The 23,956-nt window shown below is 40.8% G+C and overlaps 1 protein-coding gene across 3 annotated transcripts in view; it reads left to right on the plus strand.

Moving 5' to 3' along the window:
* TMEM200A (transmembrane protein 200A) overlaps positions 1–3,671 on the plus strand; it is a 73,884-nt gene extending 70,213 nt beyond the window's left edge. For all 3 annotated transcript variants that reach the window (XM_043592321.1, XM_043592320.1, XM_043592322.1), the window contains one exon: positions 10–3,671. In XM_043592321.1, coding sequence (XP_043448256.1) covers positions 26–1,501 — 1,476 coding nt within the window. In that variant the 5' untranslated portion in view covers positions 10–25 and the 3' untranslated portion in view covers positions 1,502–3,671. The remainder of the gene's footprint in view (positions 1–9) is intronic.
* The last annotated feature ends 20,285 nt before the right edge of the window (positions 3,672–23,956 follow it).

Here is a 23,956-nt window from a genome sequence, read left to right on the forward strand (position 1 = left end):
TCTTTTCAGAACAACAGACTGAGCTATGATAGCAACTGGTGGAGTGATAACTGGCCTGGCTGCCTTGAAAAGGCAAGACTCTGCCAGATCGCAGCATCACGTCAACCTCAGCCCATCACCTACTGCCCAAGAGAAGAAACCAGTCAGGCGTCGGCCACAGGCCGATGTCGTAGTCGTTCGAGGCAAAATCCGGCTGTATTCCCCATCTGGTTTTTTTCTCATTCTGGGAGTGCTTATCTCCATTGTAGGAATCGCAATGGCGGTCCTCGGCTATTGGCCCCAGAAAGAACATTTTATTGATGCTGAGACGACACTGTCGACTAATGAAACTCAGGTCATTCGGAACCAAGGCGGTGTGGTGGTTCGCTTCTTTGAGCAACATTTGCATTCTGACAAAATGAAAATGCTCGGCCCTTTCACAATGGGGATTGGCATCTTCATTTTCATTTGTGCAAATGCCATTCTTCATGAGAACCGTGACAAAGAAACCAAAATCATACACATGAGGGATATCTATTCCACAGTCATCGACATCCACACGCTAAGAATCAAGGAGCAAAAGCATATGAATGGCATCTACACCGGTTTGATGGGAGAAACAGAAGTAAAACAGAATGGGAGCTCCTGTGCCTCGAGGCTGGCAGCAAATACCATTGCCCCTTTCTCAGGTCTTAGGAGCAGTTTTCGCATGGACAGCTCTGTCGAGGAGGATGAGCTGGCGCTAAACGAAAATAAGAGTTTGGGGCATCTTATGCCACCTTTGCTTGCTGACAGCTCTCTGTCTGTCTTTGGCCTCTATCCACCTCCTTCCAAAACCACTGATGATAAGACCAGCGGCCCTAAGAAATGTGAAACCAAATCAATTGTGTCCTCGTCCATCAGCGCTTTTACATTGCCTGTGATCAAACTGAATAACTGTGTTATTGATGAGCCCAGTATAGATAACATCACCGAGGATGCTGAGAACCTCAAAAGTAGGTCAAGGAATTTGTCGATGGATTCCCTTGTGGTCCCTTTGCCCAACGCCAACGAGTCCTTCCAGCCAGTCAGCATGGTGCTCCCCAGGAATCATTCCATCGGGGAGTCTCTGTCGAGCCAGTACAAGTCCTCTGTGGCCCTTGGGCCTGGGGCTGGACAGCTCTTATCTCCTGGGGCTGCTAGAAGACAATTTGGGTCCAACACGTCTTTACATTTGCTCTCGTCACATTCAAAATCCTTAGACTTAGACCGGGGTCCCTCCACCCTAACTGTCCAGGCAGAACAACGAAAACACCCAAGTTGGCCTCGGTTGGATCGGAGCAACAGCAAAGGATATATGAAACTAGAGAATAAAGAGGACCCGATGGAGAGGCTGCTTGTACCCCAAGCTGCAATCAAAAAAGACTTTACCAATAAGGAGAAGCTTCTTATGATTTCAAGGTCTCACAATAATTTGAGTTTTGAACACGATGAGTTTTTGAGTAACAACCTAAAGCGGGGAACTTCTGAAACGAGATTTTAATGTTCAGAAATATATCATTTTACAAGGCTACATATTTTAAAAAACAATTTTCACCAGTGTTTCCTTGTTAAAGTATTGGTTAAAAGCCCTTTTAACCAAATGATGTGTAGTGTTAGACCTGGCTGTTTATACTGGAGATGGTTATATGTTTGGGTTACATATGATTGCAGCACTTTATATTATCACAAATGATTTTACATTTTCCATTCCTTTGAAAAGATTATCTCTTTTATTAATATGAATACAGAACACTTCCAGCTGAATTAAAGCTCGCATTCCTTACTTTCAAGTTCTTTCATTGATGGTCATATACATAGAATGAAGTGTCCAGTTTGGAAGAGGTAAGGTACCAAAGTGTGGACTAGAAGTACCAAATTTAGGGCCAAGATTCAATATATACTTCTAAATGAGCATGAGTGCAAATGTTAGATGTGATTTTCTAAATAATTGCTTTTTTACAAAATTGGTTAAATTATCTAATAGGAAAAAGATCTGGTTTCTGGGCGAGCTAAATAATGTGAATTCGTGAAATTGGTTTAGTTCTACTTGAGCTAATTGATAGGAATTAAGTTGGTTGTGATCAGTACCCTGAGCTCTAGGTAGGTAGTATTTTTTTTCAGCATTAGTTCTATTTTAGTGATGTTTTATCAAGAAACCATGTATTCAAGCACCATGGCTGAGAATGCCAGGGATTTGTAGGGGTAAATATCAAAATGCTAATAGCTATAACTTTAGATATTCAGAATCAAAATTTCTTTGCAACTAACTTGAAAAAGGAATGAACCAATTAGTTCGTAGACATGCTTTCTTGAAATAATTCTATACATGAAGAAAATGTTGACTAATCAACAAAAATACACTATGGGTTAGTTAATGCTAACTAGTCTCAGTACCTTTCCTAGCCATCTCTTTTATTATCCAACATCCACTCATCCCCAAATCCTCACTTCCCCTCAATATTTTTTAGATCCTGTTATCTGGAAAATAATCAGCTAACCCTGACATTTCTTTTTTATCTTTGCCTCTCACTCGCTTGGTGATTCAAGAAAATTTAGTCCTTGAAAAATTGCTTTGAAATTTACCTTGTGCAGGAAAGCCTTATGATGACCCCAAAGATTTTCTTATGATGTAAGGCCTTTTGGGGATTTTGGTTCTCAGTTATTGAAGATAATAAATACTAAAATGGATGTTTCCATTAGAAAATGTTTATGTTTTTCCATTAAGGTAACATGTGACTTTAAGAATTGTTTAATGGAATACTCAGGAAATTTTACAGGTTTTTCCCAATGCCTAAATGTTTCTGAGCATCAGTATTGCAGCTGTTGTGGAAGCGGAGAAAGAGTATACATTTCTGTTCGTAGCTCCCCGCGATTCCAGCTTGTGTTGGCGTCACGGGCTTCCCTGATTTGAGTCCATGTTACTTGTTAGAACACCAAGCCTGTGTATTGTAATAGAGTGGGCTCAATATTTTACTATCAAGCATTTAATAAATTTCTGTTCTTAATAGAAATTTGTGTTCTTCCTACATTTGCTATTGCTTTTTAAGTAAAATGTACAATTCTGTTTAAAATACTGTGTTTTGAACTTTCAAAATATCTTCCACTGAAGGCACCTGATACTTTAGTATATGTATCGGGTTCTGTGGCTTTCTTATTTTGCTTCCATTAGATTAAAGCGCTAGTCTATCCATCTATTGAATTAGGCCATTTTCATATTTATTCTCTTCATGTGATGATTGATGTTTTGAGTCAACTTGACTATACTGAGGGATGCCCAGATTTCTAGGTGTGTTTGTGAGGGTATTTTCAGAAATTCTCATTTTAATCGGTCAACTGAGGAAAGACCACCAGTGCAGGTGGACATTACCTACTCTGTTGAGGAATTGAATAAAACAAAAAGAGAAAGAGCAAATCTGTTCTCTGGGCTTGAGCTGGGACATCTGTCTTCTCCTGACCTCAGACATTGGCACTCCTGCTCCTTGGACCTTGGGACTTAGACGGAGGTTTATACCGTTATCTCCTCTGGTTCTTAGGCCTTCAGTTTGGACTGGAACTACACCATCAGATCTCCTGGGCCTCTGTAGTTTGAAGATGGCAGATTGTGGGGTTTCTTGCCCTCCACAGTTATGTGAGCTTATGCTTCATAATAAACCTCACTATATATATCTCTATCATCTATCTATCTATCTATCTATCAATCATCTATCTCCTATGGGTTCAGTTTGTCTGGAGAACCCTGACTAATATACTTGGGATCATTTTCACTTAAAATTTCAGGAAAATAACCAGAAATATAGCACCTAGCATATGTCAGTGATGCTTCCAGGTTTGAAAACAGTGGCTCTAAACACCCCTAAGGTGACAAATGACTAGAGCCATGTAATTTGCTCAGTTCCCCCCTGAAAGAGCTGTAGCAATTAGAAGAAGATTAAACGGCATGGGTCTTGGAGAATCCAAATAAAGGAATTGGGGCTCAAAGCAATGATTCCTGCTCAAACCTTCTCTCCATCAAACACCCTGAGTAGTTTATTTCCCAAACAAATCAACTTTATTAAATGATTAACTTTACCTTAAATTAATCAGACACATGTTGCTACTTAAAGCCTCGGATGAATATGAGACAGTGGATGTGACCATATTGACTTGATACAATTCTACCCAAAAGTACTTGGAATTTTAGTTAGAGTGCATTTTATACATTTCCTTTAGGCTTTTATAAATATTGAAAATTACTTAGGAACTCCCATTTCTTCCTCTGGGAAACTTCCGGTATCTGGCTCTGGGCTAACTGCCTCTAGCCCAAAGAGTTTCTAAGACCTGTGGCCTATCTGAGATGTATTAGTTTGCTCAGGCTGCCATCACAGAGTACCACAAATTGGATGACTTAAACAATAGAAATTTATTTTCTATGGGAGGCTAGATCTGGAGGCTACAAGTCCAAGATCAAGCAAGGTGTTTGGTTTCTCTTGAGGCCTATCTCCTTGGTTTATAGGAGGCCATCTTTTCACTATGGCCTCCCATGACCTTTCCTTTGCATGCACATCTCTGTGTCTCTTTTCTTATAAGCATCAGTCATATTGGAATAAGGCTTTATCCTATGGGCCTTATTTTCGCTTCAATGACCTTTTTGAAGGTTCTACCTACCTCCAAATATGATTCCATTCTGAAGTACAAGGGGTTAGGATTTCAACGTATGAATTTGGAGGGGAACACAAATGCCAAGGGGTGTCCCTTTGAGAAGTAGGGGAGCTTAGTGAATATTCTTACCCTAGAGTAGGTTAGGAAAACACAGTATGCCCCCAATGGCTTTACCACCCCAGCTGTGTAGTGTTGAGTAAATCAATCTCTCAATTTCGCTGAATTCAATTTTAATTAATTTCTTATTTCAAGCCTTATTCCCAAACTACGAAGTGACATGAGTAAGAACATAAGCAATAAAGCTCTAACTCTAAAGGCTCAGGGTTCTTGATGCCCTGGGATGGAGACCCACTGCCTGTTACTGTCTCTGCAGCAGTTTGCTTCTTAAATAATGAGGGGCAGGCACCGCAGTAGAGCAGAGTGGTTAGATTCTTGGATGTTGGACCCAGAGTACCAGGATTTGCACCTGCTTGCCACTTTCTGGCTTCTGTCAGTGCTGAGGCAAGACCACTGGTGAGTACCAACTGAGTGCCAGCCCCACTCTCTGACTAGTATAGATTAAATTGATTGATGTTCATAGAGGTTCCAGGATGGTATGTCGGTGGGCACATAGTGAGCATGTACCATTACTATTACTGTCTGAAAGTGTTACCTAAGAGCTTTCCCATCTTCTTCACCCCATACACATCCCATGCCCAAGTATATTCCTGGTGACAGGATGAATAAGGCCCTTCTAAAAATGTTGATGTCCCATTCCCCAGAACCTGTGAGTATTACCTTATATGACAAAATGGATTTGTAACTCTAACTACATTAAGGATCTTGAGATGGGGGAGATTATCCTGGATCATTCAGCTGGGTCCAATGTGATCACAAGAATCCTCATGAGAAGGAGGCAGAGAAAGATTTGACCACAGAGAAAATGATGTGACCAAACCAGAAAGAAAATAGAGGATGCTAAGACCCTGTCTTTGAAGATGGAAGGAGGTGCCACAAGCCAAGAAGTGGAAGGGACAAAACTCTAGATACTGGAAAAAGCAGAGAAATGGATTCTCCCCTTAGGCCCTCTGGAGGAACCAGTCCTGCTGACACATTTACTTTAGCCCAGTGAAACCGATTTTGGACTTCTGGCCTCCAGAGCTGTCAGTGAATATATATGCGTTACTTTAATCCACTAGGTTTGTATATTTTGTTACAGCAGCCATAGGAAATTAATACATTCTCCAAAACCAAAGGAGTTTTTCAAAGTGAACCAGTTGTCAGCAGACTAATAAGCAGGATGAAAGCATGCAAAGCAGGTGATAGCAGGTGACCCAAACCAGGATGTATGATCAACTTTAAATTTACTTTAACTGACAATGTAAGTATAACAATTTAGACAAAAGAGATAGAGCTTCTTTGAAGCAGGAAATATTGACTTTGATAGATAATTTAAAAAAATAGGTGGCCAGCAGACACATGAAAAGATGCTCAACATCACTAATCATCAGGGAAATGCAAATCAAAACCACAATGAAATATCACATTACATCTGTCAGATTGGCTAGTATCAAAAAGACAAGGAATAACAAATGCTGGTGAGGAAGTGGAGAAAAGAGAACCCTCACGCACTGTTCATGGGAATATAAATTTGTGCAACCACCATAGAAAACAATATGGATTCCTCAAAAGGCTGAAAATGGAAGTTCCATACAATCTCGTAATTCCACTTCTGGGTCTTTACCTGGGGAAAATGAAAACACTAATTCAAAAAGATATATGCACCCCTATGTTTACTGCAACATTATTCACAATAGCCAAGATACAGAAGCAACTTAAGTGTCCATCAGTAGATGAATGGATAAAGAAGATGTGGCTATAGACACAATGGAATATGGTTCAGCCATAAAAGAGAATGAAATCTTGCCATTTGCGACATCATGGATGGACCTAGAGGGTATTATGCTAGGCGAAATAAGTTGGACAGAAAAAGACAAATACCGTATGATTTCACTTATATGTGGAATCTAAAAAACAACACCAATGAACAAACACGCAAGGAAACAAAACCAGAAACAGATCATAAATAATGGGAACAAACTGCTGGTTGCTGGGGGGGGGGGGGGGGGATTAAGAGGTACAAACTTCCAGAAAAAAATTATATATATATATATATTCCCATATTTGGATAAAAGCATATCTTAAGCTCTTGGCTTAAGAGCAGCAATCAATTGGAAAAGTTTTCAGGGTCAGATGAGTGTTTCTGTTTATATAATTTTAGAAGAAACAGTGGTAATATCAGGAAAAAGGAAGCATTGTTTTAGCACAGCTTTGTATCAAAATGGATCTTGTACTAGCAATTAACAATCTCCTAAAGATAATTTTTTTTTTAATTTTTTTTTTCAACGTTTATTTATTTTTGGGACAGAGAGAGACAGAGCATGAACGGGGGAGGGGCAGAGAGAGAGGGAGACACAGGATCGGAAACAGGCTCCAGGCTCCGAGCCATCAGCCCAGAGCCTGACGCGGGGCTCGAACTCATGGACGGCGAGATCGTGACCTGGCTGAAGTCGGACGCTTAACCGACTGCGCCACCCAGGCGCCCCTAAAGATAAATTTTTAATTACATGTCTTAGCAGTTCAAATTTAACCCTTTTTAATTTATGGAAACATGCCATGAATGACTAAAAAAAGTAAAATAAATTTTAAAAAGATCCATCTGTTTACCAAAACTTTACCTATAGTAATGATATACATGCATCCAACTGCTATGGTATTTAGATTGTTCAAAGATCTTAATCACCATTTTCTGAGTTAGAGTGGCCATACATGGATTATTTTCACTTACTGCCAAAGAATTGCCCTTTTACCCTTCCCCTATGCTGTATCTAATCCCATGTTAGACCTAATATCAATAATAATAATCGCCTTGATATTGGATCAGATCCCCATTTAATGATCTAAGTCTTTTGTGATCTGAATTCAAACTGAAGTAATTCAGTTGGTTTCTTTCTATATTTCTTTCTATATGCAGTTTCTTTCAGGATGATGGCACAAAAGGGGAAAAAGGCCAACTTCACTGAAGTGCCTTTTACTCATTGATGCCATCTCGAGATAGAATTTAAAAAGCTGGTCTGTCCAAGAACAGCGTTCATAAAAGTGACAGAATTAGATCACTCAGCCATTAAATGTTGGCAAGTCAATTCCTATTCTTAAAACTGATAAACCGGTAAATTGGTAAACTGATTTCCATGTATATTTTTCCTTTTGTTGACTGTAAGGAAAGAGAAAATAAGTAATAAAAAGGATACGAGATACTCTAGACATGTCTTGTCATTCTCAGGCATCAAGTCAGTTTTCACCATAATCTTAAATTTTGAGTATTTGTATTGCTTCCCTTTACAACTGGCTGGTTCAATAGTTACTTTATTATAGAAATGATTGAGAAATCTACTTTTATTTTTGCTCCTCCCTTTTAATTCACCACTGACTCCTTTGAGACTTCTAATACTTTTCTAGTTCTTTATCATCACCAAATAGTAAAAATTGTGTCTCCAGGAGTATGTGTTCACACATAGTATAGAGCACACATACTATAAATTAAATTTAGAGATTTTGTTTGCGTTGCAATTACTTATAATCTAGACAATAAGGCCACGATATTTGTGGTACAAAAGACTGAATACTTGCTAATGGAAACATAAAAGCCTGGAATTTAGGAGCATTAAGAACATTGGAGCTGACACCCAGGAGGACATACAAGTTAGTGGCAGAACCAGGATCTGAATCTGGGACTATTGATTCCCAGTGTCTACATCAGTTAAAAAATCAAGCCAGGTTTTTGTTTTTGTTTTTTTTCAAGTTTTTAAGAAAACATGTTCAAAATCTGGTGAATAGATTGTGACTTTATTAGGACTGGTAAAGGGAAAAGCATCTAAAATTTGAGGCAGAAAATATAGTATTGAAACTTTCATCACATCTTAGAAGGATGTGCAGGGGGTACAGGGGGTGATATGCTTGGGGCAGACATTAGACAAGGCACAGAGTTTGGAATGGGAATTTTTAGCATTGATTTTACACATTGATTTCCTGTGTTTTAATATATTAATTATGTAACTCTGCCATGAAAACTATGCCATTATGCCTGTCTGAGCCATTATATTGTCTTTGAACAAGATTTATGAAACTAAAATGAGTCATTTGCATCCATATTCAATAAACCACATGTACAAGAAGCAAGGCAGGAAGACAAGGAGGAGGGAAGGAAGGAGTGGGGGAGATTCGAGGGATAAAGAGGAGAGAATACCATATGTTTTTAATGCTTATTGAAAACCCATGCACAGCAAAAGGCATTTCATTGACACTTTATTTTGGAATAAAACCAAGCTTATAATTTTTAATCATTGAAGCAGTGAGAAAATATCCTTACTTGACTTAAACATACATTTTAATAGATATTATCAGTGTTTATTTTCCAGCTCATTTTTGTCAGTCACCATAAGGGTTTGTGAATTAATCTCTAATTTGAAGTCATCAAATATTGAGCCATCAACAGCTCAAAGCTGTTCATAGATTATTATTTTAAAACGTGAAGTCACTTTCTTTCTACACTCAGATGACTTCCGTGTTCATTTGGTAAACTTTCTCTAAAGGGCTTCCAATTCCAAATGGGGTTTATCATTTACAATGTTAATAGGCTGCAAAGTCAAACGAACTTCCCAGTTAATTGAAGAGTTAAGGAAATATCTTGCTAAGGCTCTTGCATTTTGTGTTTGTTATTATAGTCTATTGCTGTCTCAGGACCTTAAGAGGGTCAAATAAAATATAGATGAGCAAGAATCAAAGGGCATTTAGAACCTGGATCATATCTAGTATAAGTGATAATTAATATCCCTTACAGTACAGCATGCTCATTACCAACTCACGGGGAAAAAAATTCTCTGATGAACCAACCTAAATGAAATACACTCTGGTGTGTAAACTCCACATTGTGTTTTATGTGTATTTTACCAAAAATATCTAGTCCTAAAAGTGCAGCTGGCTCTCAAATATTTAAATGTTTAGTATTTCATCTGTGGGTCCTTCGAGTTCTTCTCTTTCAGATTCTTTTTTCACTTGTATATGCCATTATTTACTTTGTTAACACAATTTTATGGCTATGTTCTCTGCTTGCTAGGCTAAAGGAGACCTAAAATTGAGTATTGACCATCTGCAACGTGGTGGTAACGCTGCCACAGGCTCGCAATGGAAGAAAAGGGAGAATATCTGAGAAGGTGCGATGTGGGTATTTCTAAGTATATACTTTTTATGTGTTATTTCTGTTGACTGCTCCCACAGTCAACCAAGGGTTGACTTTTGTGCAGAATGGAGATTATTGTCAATTTTGGTGTTTTACACAATATGAATAATTTGGGCACCAAAAAGTCCAGGAAATCCAAGAATTGATTTAAACATGTTTGTTGTAGACTCTCTGCTCGATATTTCTATTCTTCCAGATTTAAAATTTACTTATCAAGATGCCTCAGAGTCTTGCACAATGTTGGAACATATTGAACTCCTAATGGATATTCACAGAATTTACTTTTTAGTTCATGATGAAAAATATAGGCGGTATTTCATTGTCTACACTTATGGGTCCGTTTGCAAAAATCTCTGTGGTAAGAAGGGGAAAACATATGTGGCTGGTTATAAAAGTTGACGGCATAGACTGGTCTATAAACCAATTGCAGGAAGGTAAAGGTGGAATTAATCCAGTGGTACTCTTGACCCTAGAATGAATAAGAAAGTAATTTCAAAAGCTGTATATATCTTTTTAAAAGCAAAGAACACAGAAAAGCTACTTCTGAACTGCAAAAGGAATTTGGGACTTACGGAGTTGGTCAGTGACCTTTTTGAAACATTAACTTTGTATCATCTTTCTGTCCCTTATATTTGCTTTTAATCTTTAAGGCCCATCGCCTATCTGAAATTTATTTCATCAATGAAACAGTTAGCCATGTGTACATAATCTTACAATTTCATGAATCTGTGAGTCGAAATGATTACCTTCAGTTAGCATTTCTTTAGAGTTGCAAGGTACATTTCATTACCAAGGTCTTGTGACTGGTATAGCACATCTTCCCATGCTCACGTCTCCCAGGAATCCCAACATTACCTGAGCATGCAAATTACCTTCATTTCCTAGATGGAAACCTGAAATAGAAACTTGCTCTTAATGACATTTTATACCTGTGCGCTAACAGCAGATAACCAACAGAGTAGGAAAATAGAAATTTAAGATGCAAATATCCACTCTTCCAAGTTAAGTGAGAAAATAAAATCCTGCCATTATTTATTTTATTAACGAAGGTAAAGAAATAGATTCTTTAAAAGATTGTTAAGCATCTCGTGCATGCCCATGTGACTTCTGTCTGTGGCGCTGGGAACCCTCTGTGACACCTGCACCATCCTTGACACACTGAAAACACATCAAAAAGGAAGTAATGCTCTCCAAAGTGAAACAACTTGAACTAGATCTTGAAGGGTTGGTGTGAATCAGGGAAATATTTCAGGAACAGTCTCTTAGAGAGAAATTGCAGCTCAGGTTAAGATGTAGAATCAGGCAGGGGCTCCTGGGCGGCTCAGTCGGTTAAGGTCAGGTCATGATCTCACGGTTTGTGGGCTCAAGACCCACAGCAGGCTCTGTGTGGACAGCTAGGAGCCTGGAGCCTGCTTTGGATTCTGTGTCTGCCTCTCTCTCTGCCCCTCCTCCGCTAGCACTCTCTCTCTCAAGAATGAACATTAAAAAAATGAATAAAAAATTAAAAAGACCTAGAATCACGGAGAAGTAAAGCCTGCTGTACACAAGCCCTTCCTAGAGTACTGAGTTTGAATTGGAGACGAACGGGAGATAAATGGAAAGGAACATGCGGTTCAGATTAGCAGGAACTTTTTAAAAAGGCAGGCCAAGGAGCTAGGTCTTAGGGCATTGGTGAGGACCCTAAGCATAAGAGAAATACACTGAGGAAGGTTTATGGTCACCTTCTTCCACACTCTGTCCCTCCCGCAGCTCCCCAAGGGATAGCTTGAACCTTCACCTGTGTCATGCCTCTTGAAAATGGATGCTGGCTCTTCCTAGACTCTGTCTTTCCCATCTTCCTCTCTTGCTCTCCCTGCCATTAACTGTCCCCTGTCTATTTAACCTCTCAACCATGTCTCGGTTTTTCCTTTTGATTTGACACCCCAAGCTGTTGCTTCACTTTGCTTTCAGGACTTTCTTCAGTGATATTATTTCATGATTATTAGTGGTAGTGGAAATAATGTGTGGTCACTATTTAAAAACCAAACACATGGGGGCGCCTGGGTGGCACAGTCGGTTAAGCGTCCGACTTCAGCCAGGTCACGATCTCGCGGTCTGTGAGTTCGAGCCCCGCGTCGGGCTCTGGGCTGATGGCTCAGAGCCTGGAGCCTGTTTCCGATTCTGTGTTTCCCTCTCTCTCTGCCCCTCCCCCGTTCATGCTCTGTCTCTCTCTGTCCCAAAAATAAATAAATGTTGAAAAAAAAATTTTAAAAAAAAAAATAAATAAATAAATAAAAACCAAACACATGTCAACAAAATGGAACTGCATAATTTAGAAAATGAAAGGTCCCCCATGATCCCACCCATAGATGGCCAATGTAACACTCACTTTTCGAAAGCTCATTGTGTACCAGGCATTGTCTAAGTGCCATGAAAACAAAACCCAATAAGACATTGTTTGTCCTTTGAGGAGTTGGTAAAGTTCAAACAGCTAAATCCCCCTTCACAATGTGGGCATAGCCACTGTGCTATCACTGTTAGCTTGCACCTTGTTCTGGGCACTAACCATCTACTCTGGCCAGTCACTGTCCTGCCTCCCTGGACTGCCCTAGCCCTGCGCATCCTTGCTGACAGTATGAGGGAAGGGATGAGGAAGGAGAATGCTTGCACTAAGAATGAAGAGGTTGAATGAGGCCAGGAAGAGTAAAGCAAACAGTTTTAAAAGACAGTTTCTCAGATGATACAGAAACTCAAAAATTATTAAGTCATTTCACCTATCTTTTTTTTTATTTTTTTATTAGAGAGAGTGAAATCATGAGCAGGGGAGAAGTGCAGAGGGAGGGAGGGGAGGAAAGAGGGAGAGAGAAAGAGAGAGAGAATCTCAAGCAGACTCCATGCCCAGCGTAAAGCCCGACATGTGGCTGACCCCACAACTCTGGGATCATGACTCAAGCTGAAATCAATAGTCAGATGCTCAACTGACTGAGCCACCCAGGCTCCCCCATTTCACCTATCATTGAATGGATTTGCATATATTCTAAGCTTCTTGCTTTCTCAGTGACAGATCTTCCAAGAACTAAAACTTTTTTTATTATTAAAAAAAGAAGAAGAAAGTCCCCTAGGCTAAAATGAAGTCTTCTCGAACCTTGAGAAACAGATTGGCAGCTACACTTAAAAAAGCACCCAGGCAGGAGGTGTACTGGACCCAGCCCACAGGAGACCCTAGGAAATCTTTAATATACACCTATTAGCAATTCAGCCTTCATACTGCCCTCTGCCTATCTCTACACATGGCTTTTTGGGAGCAACTTCCTCCCTCCCCTGAGCTCCCAACAAGAAAGATCTCAAATGATCATTCATGCTTGTTAATCAAGTAATTGATTACACTTTGATTTTTGCCTTTTATCTCTAACTGTGGAGTGAGTATCTTTGTTCCCCAATCATCCCAGTCTTTGCAAATAGGTGGGGCAGGGAGGAAGTATACCTCTCGGGCTCTACTCTGCGTCTGGAAACTCCTTTCTCCAGAAGAGAAAACCAGAGCTGGCTTGGCTGCCAGAGAGATATTACAGGAACTGCTGGGAATGGAAGAGCCTAAGACCCATATCACGTGCTAGAACCTCTACACCTAAAACCTCTACATTCCCTCTGTAACGGCCCCTTCCTCCAACTTCCCAGTCACCTACTCCAAGTCTCCCGAGCACATGCTTTATGGTTTTCATTACTAGTACAAATCGACTAAGTCAATGGGGGCACAAATAACCATTAAGTTCTTTTGATGGATTATAATACTCACCAATAGTTACAGATCGGTGCAGCTAGTCTCTTGCTGCTAGGCTATAATGAAGGCAAGTCTCGTAACAATAGAGACTTTTATTAGCAAGTGGGAGTAAAATAGTTTGTTCGGCAAGCTGGATAAAGTCCTAATTCTCCAAAAATGTATATGCTTCTATTACACTGAAGAGGAAGAAAAAAAATTTTTCCTTGACCTTCTTAGAGTTTCTGGTGGAGTCTAAAATGAAACTGACAAAGAAAGAGTGACAGGAGAAAGAATACAAATTTTATTAAAATCTTACATGTACATGGGAGCCTTCACAAGAGAAGGGCTGAAGAAGTGAGCAAAGCAGGAAATTTTATACCTTTTAGCCGAAGAAACAATAAATTTGTGAAGAATTGACGAGACAAGGGGTTTTGGGCTACAGGTAGTAAATGGAGAAGTAACAAGATTTGTTTATATAGCTTTCCTGGCCCTAAATCCCCTTCTCTGGTGATAAGAATGTCTTCCTCCTGATACAGGGAGATTTATCTCCTGCTTTCAGGAAAGAAAAGCAAATGTGGAGGGGAGATCATCGTGGCTTTCCTGCTTCTGCTGTTTTCTCAGACTCGCTCAGCCTAAAATATTCAATATGCCAAGGTGCCATATTTTGGAGTAATATGTCCTGAACCCCATCAACACCCTGCATGACAGTTTTACTCAGAACACACATGATAACAATCTAAAGTAGGGGTTCTCAAACTTTTGGGGGCTCAGGAACTCTTCACACTCTTAAAATTTATTGAAGACTCCAAAGAGATTTTGTTTTTGTATTTTCTATCTATAGGTATTTATTGGAAAATAAAACTGAGAACTTTAAAAAATTAAAACACATTCCATTAGCTTTCAGAGCAATGATATTTTCACATATTATGCGGTTCTGGAAAACTCCACTGTACACACTTAAGGGAACCAGAGTGAGAAAAGCCACCTTTCTAACCTTATTCTTAGAAAAATGATTTGAGAGGGGCGCCTGGGTGGCTCAGTCGGTTGAGTGTCCGACTTCAGCTCAGGTCATGATCTCACGGTTTGTGAGTTCAAGCCCTGCGTTGGGCTCTGTGCTGACAGCTCAGGGCCTGGAGCCTGCTTTGGATTCTGTGTCTCCCTCTCTCTCTGCTCCTCCCCTACTCGCACTCTGTCTCTCTCTGAAAAATAAAGGTTAGAAAAAAAGAAAAGATTTGAGCTTGAAACCTGTTCAGGTCTTGGGGGCTCCTGGAGGTCCTGACAACATACTTTCAGAATCGCTGATCTGGAGTCAGGATTCAGTTATGATAAAAGGTTGCATCTAGAACCCTCTGAACCAACGTCTGGATGTAGAATGATTTGGGAATAAAATCTCAGGCCCCATCCTTGAGGGTGAAAGATGAATAAGGAAATAAAAGGGATCCCAGCACTTTTAAATTAAATCTGTTCATACACGTGTAGAGATAACGCCAAACCACTGAACACAATCCTCTTGTCTTAAACACTATGGATGTCACAAGTGACAGCCCATCTCTCACCCATTTTGCTTTTAGAAAGCCACTGATATTAACAATGGAAAGGGTCCTGGGTGGCTCAGTCAGTTAAGCAGCTGATTTCAGCTCAGGTCTTGATCTGGCGGTTTGTGGGTTCGAGCCCTGCATCAGGCTCTATGCTGATGGCTCGGAGCCTGGAGCCTGCTTCCGGTTCTGTGTCTCCCTCTCTCTCTGCCCCTCCCCCGCCCATGCTCTGTCTCTCTCTCTCTCTCTCCCTGTTAACAATAAATTTAAAAAAATTTTTTAATTTTTAAAAAAAATAAATAAGCAAACAATGGAAGATCCTTTCTAATATCATTATACTAATTAGCAAAATCTCTGTTGTTGCTGAGAGTTTAAAAAAGCAAAAAGGTGAAGGTCGCACTTCTACTGCCTATCACTTCCCACTGAATTATTTTGGAGCAGATCCCAGACATACCATTTCATCTGTAAATGTTTCAGCACTTACCCCTAAAAGAGTCTTTTTTAATCTTAATTTAATTTCAATGCCATCATCACAGCAAAAAAAAAAAAAAATTAACATGAATTTCTCTTTTTTTTTTAAATGTTTATTTATTTTTGAGAGAGAGAGAATGTGCACATGAGCAGGAAGGGGGCAGAGAGACAGGGAGACAGAGTATTGGAAGCAGGCTCCACACTGACAGCACAGAGCCTAGCATGGGAATCGAACCCACGAACCGTGAGATCATGACCTGGGCCGAAGTTGGACCCAGGCACCGCTAACATTAATTTCTTAACGTTATCAAATACTCAGTTGGTGTTAAAACTTTCCTAGTCATTTCATTTTTTTCATATTAGGATCCAAATAAGGTCCACACATTACAATTGGTTAATATCTCTTAAGTCACTTTTAATCTTTAAATTCCTCTCCCTCCCTGCCCCCCGATCCTTGTGATTTCTTTATTGAAAAAAACCAGACCATTTGTCTCTATTATTCTCCATATTCTGGATTTAGCGAATTGCATCCCTCTGGTGTTATTTGACAAGGTTTTCTGCCTCATATGTCCTGTGTATGGATCATTTGATTAGTGAGGTTTTTTGGCAAGAACATTTGATAGATGGTATTGTGTACTTCTCATTGGATCCTTTTAGGAGGCACATGAGCTCTGTAGCCCTTTTTTGTGATAAGCGGGCTGTTAAGTTTGCATTGAGAAATAATACTTATTGAATTAAACCTCTGAGATTGCTGGAATTTTCTGCTATAGAAGTCATGTTACTCATCATTATTAATACATCTATAATAAAACCACTTTGTCCAGGAGGAAATATTATAAATTAGTTACAGGCATGAAGACAATCATTTTTGACATGATCAATTTTCAATAATATTTTTATAATGTAACCCCTTTACCTGAAAATAAAAACCCACAATTACTTCTACTATTATTTTTGTCTCTGATACTAAAATTTCTGAGAGAACTATGTGACTGGAACAGGCTCTGTTGAACAGCCGGATCACCAACCAACCATGCGAGGTAACAAAAATCTGTTTCCTGTCTCTACATTCCATTAAGAACTCTTTTGTTTAAACAGTAACAATTACTCCCTGTTCAATAATAGACTGTCTTGATAACATCATCAGGTATTGATGGTTTGACAAAGCTCTCTTAAGCAAAGCAAACTTTGTAAAAGCCACAATCAAAACCTCAAAGATTATGATCATCTAGAGTCCCCAGATTCTCAAAAGAGGAAGATTCACAGCAAAAGGAAAAAAAATGGAAAAAAAAAATTGCTGAAGAGCGTTCCTTCACAAGGTGGACCTTCCTCGTTAAACCTTCATTCCTGCACCATCGAAAAGTCATTCAACAACCCTACAGCTGAGCTAGTAAAAAGTTGCTCAGTAAATGAAAATGTAACTATTTACTAGGAGACTTCCTTCTGCACAGAGAACAAAACTGGATAATAGTTCTTAAATGGTCTAGAAAAGAGGATTTGGGCTCATGTGCCTTTATAAAAGTGTTTGCTGCTCTTTGGTTTCATGATTAATTTGGCCAGAAATGGTGTGATGGCAACCTCTGCTGTTAGCTCTGCTGGTATTAATCATCTCCAAGGTGATTCAGTTTCTATGGCAACTATAATATTTATTTTTACGCCACAGCCCTGGCTGGTCTCTAATGGTTGGGAGGGCTGAATAATCCTGAAATGTTAAGTTTCAGTCATAAATTTCTCATTGCTGACGTTAGGAAACTGGTTCCCTACTTCCAGGCGTTAATATGAATCCGTATTCAGACAGTTGAATTAGAAAGGTGTTCGGAGCCAATCCTGTCCTTTGGTTCCAGGTTACCAGGCTTTAAGGTCCAAATGGCTTTTGCTGACTAAAGGAGCTCCTGGTATTTGCATCCAAATTTTCATAATAATTTTAAACATATCTAATGTACTACTACCATATTTATGTGGAAATAGACTGAGGCGGTCTAGCTATAATTCCTCCAAGGAAAAAGAAAATAAATATTAAATATGACTTCATGTATTCTCCAAACCAGAGATATCACTCAAGACCAAGTGACAATGAATTAAAGTTTCCGAATTTCTCCAAAATTAACAATATTCAAGGGTGAATTGTAAATGAGAAGTCTCCAACCTTTCCTGTCCTCATCAGAAGTAATAAGTATTGTACCAGGTATAAGATTTTCCTACAAAGTCTCCTGAACGATAAAAATGAGCAGGCTGTCTTACACCTTAGTAGATTTAAGTGTGGAAGAAAGCCTTTCCTGAAATATGGCCTGAGGCAAAACTACAGGTTCTCCGCCCTTTGGATTAATAGTGTTTGTATCCCTGTCACGTTTCTTCAAGTTCTTTCCATCCTGCATGTCTTCTAAAATATCCAACTGACCTATTAGGTTAATAAATTTATGCTAGCTCTCCCAGACTTAAAAAAAAAAAAATGCCATGTAGGCATCTTCCATCATCACGATGCACACAATTGGCCGCATCTTTTTCCATTGCCAAGGGTTAGAATGGTACCACAGAATACAACATTGTCCTCTTAAACACCCGCTTTTAGCATCCCTGGGACAGGAGCAGGGAAAGCCGAGAGCAGGGATAGAGCCGAGAAAGTGTGAGGACAGAGAGCGAAGTCACCATTTGCAACTTGGCCGTTTAGAAGGGCCACACAGCTGTGGGCACTGGGGACTCCTACCCTGTTCTCTGATGACAGCTGCCCCACAAAGTTTGCAAGTGTTGACATCTGATGCCTGCTGGTTGCAGAGACAAACTTTAGGGAAGCCGGGCACCCAGAAGGGGAACGTCACCCTCCATGTGCTCAGGATACACTGCAAGAGGAGGGAAGGAGAAACCTTATTTCTAGTCAAAGGGCCGGTTTAAACAAAGAACAATCTCAGGATGCACCTATCCAAACTTTTGAACCTTTTCTACTTTATTCCTTAATTCAGAGACAGTGAGTATCTCCAGATGTGACAATAACTAATCACCCAGACTGAATCCCCATCCTGACTCTTCCTCCAAAATTTGAAAGTCAGCAATTAAGTCTTCTATGTATTTCTTTCAATTCTTCCAATATAAAGTGGTTGAGGGGCAAGGACATAAAAACACTACCAGCATTGGGACACAGTAATTAGGTATGCTTCTCTGTCACATTTTTGTGCTCGTAATGAGGAAAATCCCCATCGAATCTCAGACTGATTTCAAAGTCCACTGTCATCATGATAAAAGGAATCATTTCAACTAGACATCAGTGTAATTAGCTCAGTTCTCTTAAGGGGAGCACTTTATCTTTGAGGTGGCTATTCAGAGAGTGGACACTCCCCCAGGGGAAGACATTAAAATAAATAATGTCTAAATTATTCATAATTGATAATAAATTTATTTATAATAGTGTATTTTATTTAAAATAAAATTTATTTAAGCTTGTTCATTTATAATAAATTGATGTGATTCTTTAAGACCAAATTATTTTCTGAAAGCAAGCTATAGAGTCTGGGTTCCTGATGGTGACTGCTCTCCACTGAGTGAATGGAAATCTGGGTTTCCTGACAGCTCTCTCTCTTTCTCTCTTTCTTGGTGGAGAGCGAGTCATTTCCTGCGGTTCCTTTATTTCCAAGTTCCATTTCCTTTATCCCCCTTCAAGCATTTTTCTCATTGTGTAACAGCTATTTAGTTCTCTGTCCCCACAACAGGGGCACGAAGACACTTCTTGGTTGTTGGTGTGGAGCGCTTACAAGGTACAGGATGCAACAGTCTTGGAATGAAAGCCTCACCCTCTCCACTGACTTGCCCCTGCACAGGAAGAAGAGGTGTTAAGTGACCCAGTTAGAGTCAGGTTCTCCCCCGGAATGAATATAAGTGCACCAGCCTGAAGCAGCGAGGCCCTGAAGTAAGTACAAGAAAAGCTCTCAATCACAGCATCTTAGGTTTGCAGGTGGCTTACAGGATGACCTTGAGCAGAAAGAAAGAAAAGGTGGCTCTGTTCTCCAGTAGCTCTGTCTGTGGCCAGGCCTCAGGCCAAGTGCCGGCTCTCTTGAGGGCATGTCCTACTGTAGGGACATGATATACTTTGAGGACAAAGATAGCTCAATTTTACGTTCTGAAAGACATTTTCTGTGTGACCTCAGGAACTTGAATTTGGGAGGGAGGGGCGCAAATAGGATACCGGGTAATACAGTGTCCTGGTAACTGTAAAGGTCACATTGTCATTGCCTGAGGTCCTGCCTCCAGAGGCATCATGTTTTTGAGACCAAATGAGAAGGGAGAGCAAAAACAAAGTCGTTAAAAGGCATCATGGGGCACCTGGGTGGCTCAGTCGGTTGGGTGTCCCACTTCGGCTCAGGTCATGATCTTGTGGTTCACGAGTTCGAGCCCCGTGTCAGGCTCTGTGCTGATGGCTCGGAGCCTGGAGCCTGCTTCCGATTCTGTGTCTCCCTCTCTCTCTGACCCTGCCCCCATTCATGCTCTGTCTCTCTCTGTCTCAAAAATAAATAAAACATTAAAATTTTTTTTAAATAAAAAAAAAGAATTTCTCAGGACATTCATCAAACACTCAGATGTTATCATCCCAGTAAATATGTAATGGCCTCAAGGACCATGTAGTTTAATGAACATACTAGGTGTTTTTGCTACAGGGTTAGAATAATATTTTGAGAGAAACTGCGGCAGACACATTCTCTATTGGAGGTGAATTTGCCCCCAGAGACAATGCCTGCAGGTGTTTTTAATTGTCACAGTTTGGTGGTGGTCGTGGGGGGGGGGGTGCTCCCGGCATCTAATGGGCAGAGGTCAAAGATGCCACTGGATGTGCTACAATGCACAGGACTGCCCCCAACCCCCCCACCCCAATGAGAGAGAATCTCCTGATTCCAAATGACAATGGTGTTAAGGTTGACAAAACCTTCCCTATAGTCATAACTGACCTCTTCAGATGTGGGTCCAAAAGTAAGAACATTCTGCCTTTAGGTTTATTTTTGAGAGAGAGGCGGGGGAAGGATGAGATGGAGGGGGACAGAGGATCCCAAGCAGGCTCCACACTGTCAGTGCAGAGGCTCATGTGGGGCTCAAACCCACGAACTGTGAGATGGTGACCTGAGCCAAAGTCGGACACTCAACAGACTGAGCCGTCCAGGCGCCCTTCTGCCTTTAGATTGCAGTCAAGCCTGTGCATGGCCCCTGCTCGCCACTCACCCCAACCCGCAGCCACTCTGTCTCAAGAGTTTACTATGGAGCATTTTGACAACCTGGGTACAAAGATGCAGGATGGAAAATGCTGGCTCACAGCTGACCCTTTGGAGGCAATTTGTTCACAGGCTTGAAGGCCGACTGGCTGCCACGTGGCCACTCCTGAGTCACCACTGCATTTGGCAGACACACTGGTGCTGGAGAGATTTCTCTGTGGATTTCAATTCCACTTGCAGTTCAGAAACAGTGGAGTTGGAATCAAAGTAGATGATAGAAAAGCACGGTTAAACTAGAAAGCTGTGGAGGCTCTGCTGACCAATTATGTATGTCTCATTCCAACTCAACAATTCAACAAATGGTTCTGTGCCAGGCAAAGTGTAAGACACAGGGAAGGAGTCAAAATTGGATGAAACATTCTCTTCCTCAAGGAGCCACAGCCTCAGCTGTCTCCACCTTCCTTCTCTCTGCTGTGTACGTACTTCCTCCTCGCCCGCCTACAAGCCCTTCCTTATGAGCGACTTCTATTTATTGGCTGCTTAGGACCTGCAAAGCTAAAAGGCCCCAAAGAGACCAATCTAGAAGTCCCAGAAGAGGCAACACAACAATATCCCTCTGTATAGGAAGATTCTGTTAATTTATCACTTACAAGGTAACAGCCTTCAACGGGGCTATTAGGTACTGCATTTCTGTATACAAGAACGGTGTCAGTTAATGCCTGTAATTTGTAGAAAGCATCTCTCCACAGATGAGGTTACTCTGCTCGTTCAGATGTAATAACCATAGGACTGGAGTTTGCCTAGAGAAAAAATGCAAAAGACGTTGGAGTAACATACTGGAGTCAGAGTAGCCAGGTGGCCTCTGAAGAGCCAAGAAGCCAGGTCATGGTCAGAGTACACAGAAACTCACTGGGGTGTTCACCCGAGAAACAAAAATTACTCAATGAACCCCATCCACTCTCCTTTTACTCCTATCAGTTAATCTCCTTTGCAAACTTAAAAGCAACTTCATGTTTCTGTACTCTAAGTACAGGATGGAAGTCATCTTTCCAGAAGAGCCGAAACTTCCATCAACTGATGAATGGATTAAGATGTGGTGTATACACACACACACACACACACACACACCATGGAATACTACTCAGTAATGAAAAAGAATGAAATCTTGCCATTTGCCAACACAGTGGATGGAATTGGAGGGTATTATGCTGAGCGAAATGAATCAGTCACAGAAAAACAGGTATCATATGTAGACTTTGAGAAACTCAACAGATAAACATAGGGGAAGGGAAGGAAAAATAAGATAAAAACAGAGAAGGAAGCAAACCATAAGAGACTCTTAAATACAGAGAACAAACTGAGGGTTGCTGGAGGGGAGGTGGGTGGGGGGTGGGTTAAATGGGTGATGGGTATCAAGGAGGGCACTTTTTGGGATGAGCACCTTGTGTCATATGCAAGAGATGAATTACTGGGTTCTACTCTGAAGCCAAGACTACACTGTTTGTTAACTAACATGAATATAAATTTTTTAAAATGCAGATTCTAACAGTAAAAAAAATAAAATAAAAAGAGGTAAGAATAAAGGAAAAAAAGAAGTTCCCTTCCCAGGGCAAGAGAGGTGGTCTGGAACTGGCACCCAGGAAGCTTAAACAGTGGGCAATATTCTTTTTCTTAAGCTGGGTGTGGGTATATGATGCATTATCATGATCAACTTTTAAAGAAATGTTATTTGCATTCCTTGGGATATCTAAAATATTTCAGTATAACGAAAAACAAAAGTTCCCAAAGTAATTCTTATGATCAACCACACGTGCATTTAGTTTTGTTTCCCAGGCTTTCATTGTTCTTCGTGCTTCCTCCAAACTCCTGTCCTTCCTATTACCTCCTATTCCCCTTTTCCCGAACTCCTCTCTCCCACTTTCTTGATCCCGTATCTCCACCTGCTACTTCCTCCCACGGCCTCCCCTTCCCTTCTGGCTCTGTGTCCCATTTCTGCAGAACCTCCCACTCTTCCCTCCCACAGCCCGGGCATCTGTGAGGAGGGTGGGGTGCTGGTGTGAGCAGGCAGTCAGGTTAATTCTAGACCAAAGCTTCGCTTTAAGATTGTCCACGTGGTCCCTAAATCCTCAGTGTTTTCATGGTCATACTTCTTTCAAAGTGTTCCTTCCCTAATTTTCTGCACCAAGGATCTGAGACTATTTCCAAAGATGCACAGAATATAGAAAAATTGAATAAATAGGGCAAGAGAATCAGAACAAACATCCCACCCCTTTGTTGGGCTGTGTTTGTATTAAATTGTTCTACTACCTTATGCTGCAGCTATGCTTCCTACAATCCCATCCTTGAGTGGTTCCTGGTTGGAATTGGCTGGAAGAGAACCTTGGGCAAGATCTGGAAGGCAGAATGAGGCAGCAACTCCCTCTCCACAGATCGTGGGGCCAGATGTGCCAGCAGGGGCCAGTTTTCAGCCATTCCTCCCGACTTCTCACCCTGCTGACCCTGCAGTCCCAAGCCGTAAACCCAGACACAGAGCTATGGACCCATACACTTCTCCGGTAGGCTTCTCCACCAGCTCCCCCTTGGTGACCCCTTCTGTGCCTGCATGAGTTTTCCTTCTCAAAGGGCCTGGTCAGGCACCCCATGGATCTTCCACCTCCCCTGTGAGGCCATCAGTTCCTCAGGGCATTCCCCCACCCACCCCAAACTGTGAAGGGTCTAATTCCTGTAATAAAGCTATTGGCGCATAATTCTTGGAGGCTCCTGAACTGATACAGTGAGAACAGTGTTCAAAACCAAAGTATGCAAATCAGACGTTCTCTTTGGTACTGTGAGTATCACCGAGGTAATCTAGCCCACCAACCTCATTTACAGATGCGGAAACTAAAGCCCAGAGACATTAAGTCAAGATCACCATCGAAGCCACACAGCTGCACTGGCAGACATGGGAATAGGTCCCAGCTTATTTACTTGGTCGATTTTTTATTTAACAATGACTAGAGCCGTATTTTAAATTATTGACTTTAAATCAGTTTGCTTTAGGAAAAAAAAAAAAAGGAAGGAAGGATGGGGGCACCTGGGTGGCTCAGTAGGTTAAGCATCCAGCTCTTGA

Source organism: Prionailurus bengalensis, chromosome B2 (assembly GCF_016509475.1).
Source record: "Prionailurus bengalensis isolate Pbe53 chromosome B2, Fcat_Pben_1.1_paternal_pri, whole genome shotgun sequence".
NCBI lineage: Eukaryota > Metazoa > Chordata > Mammalia > Carnivora > Felidae > Prionailurus > Prionailurus bengalensis.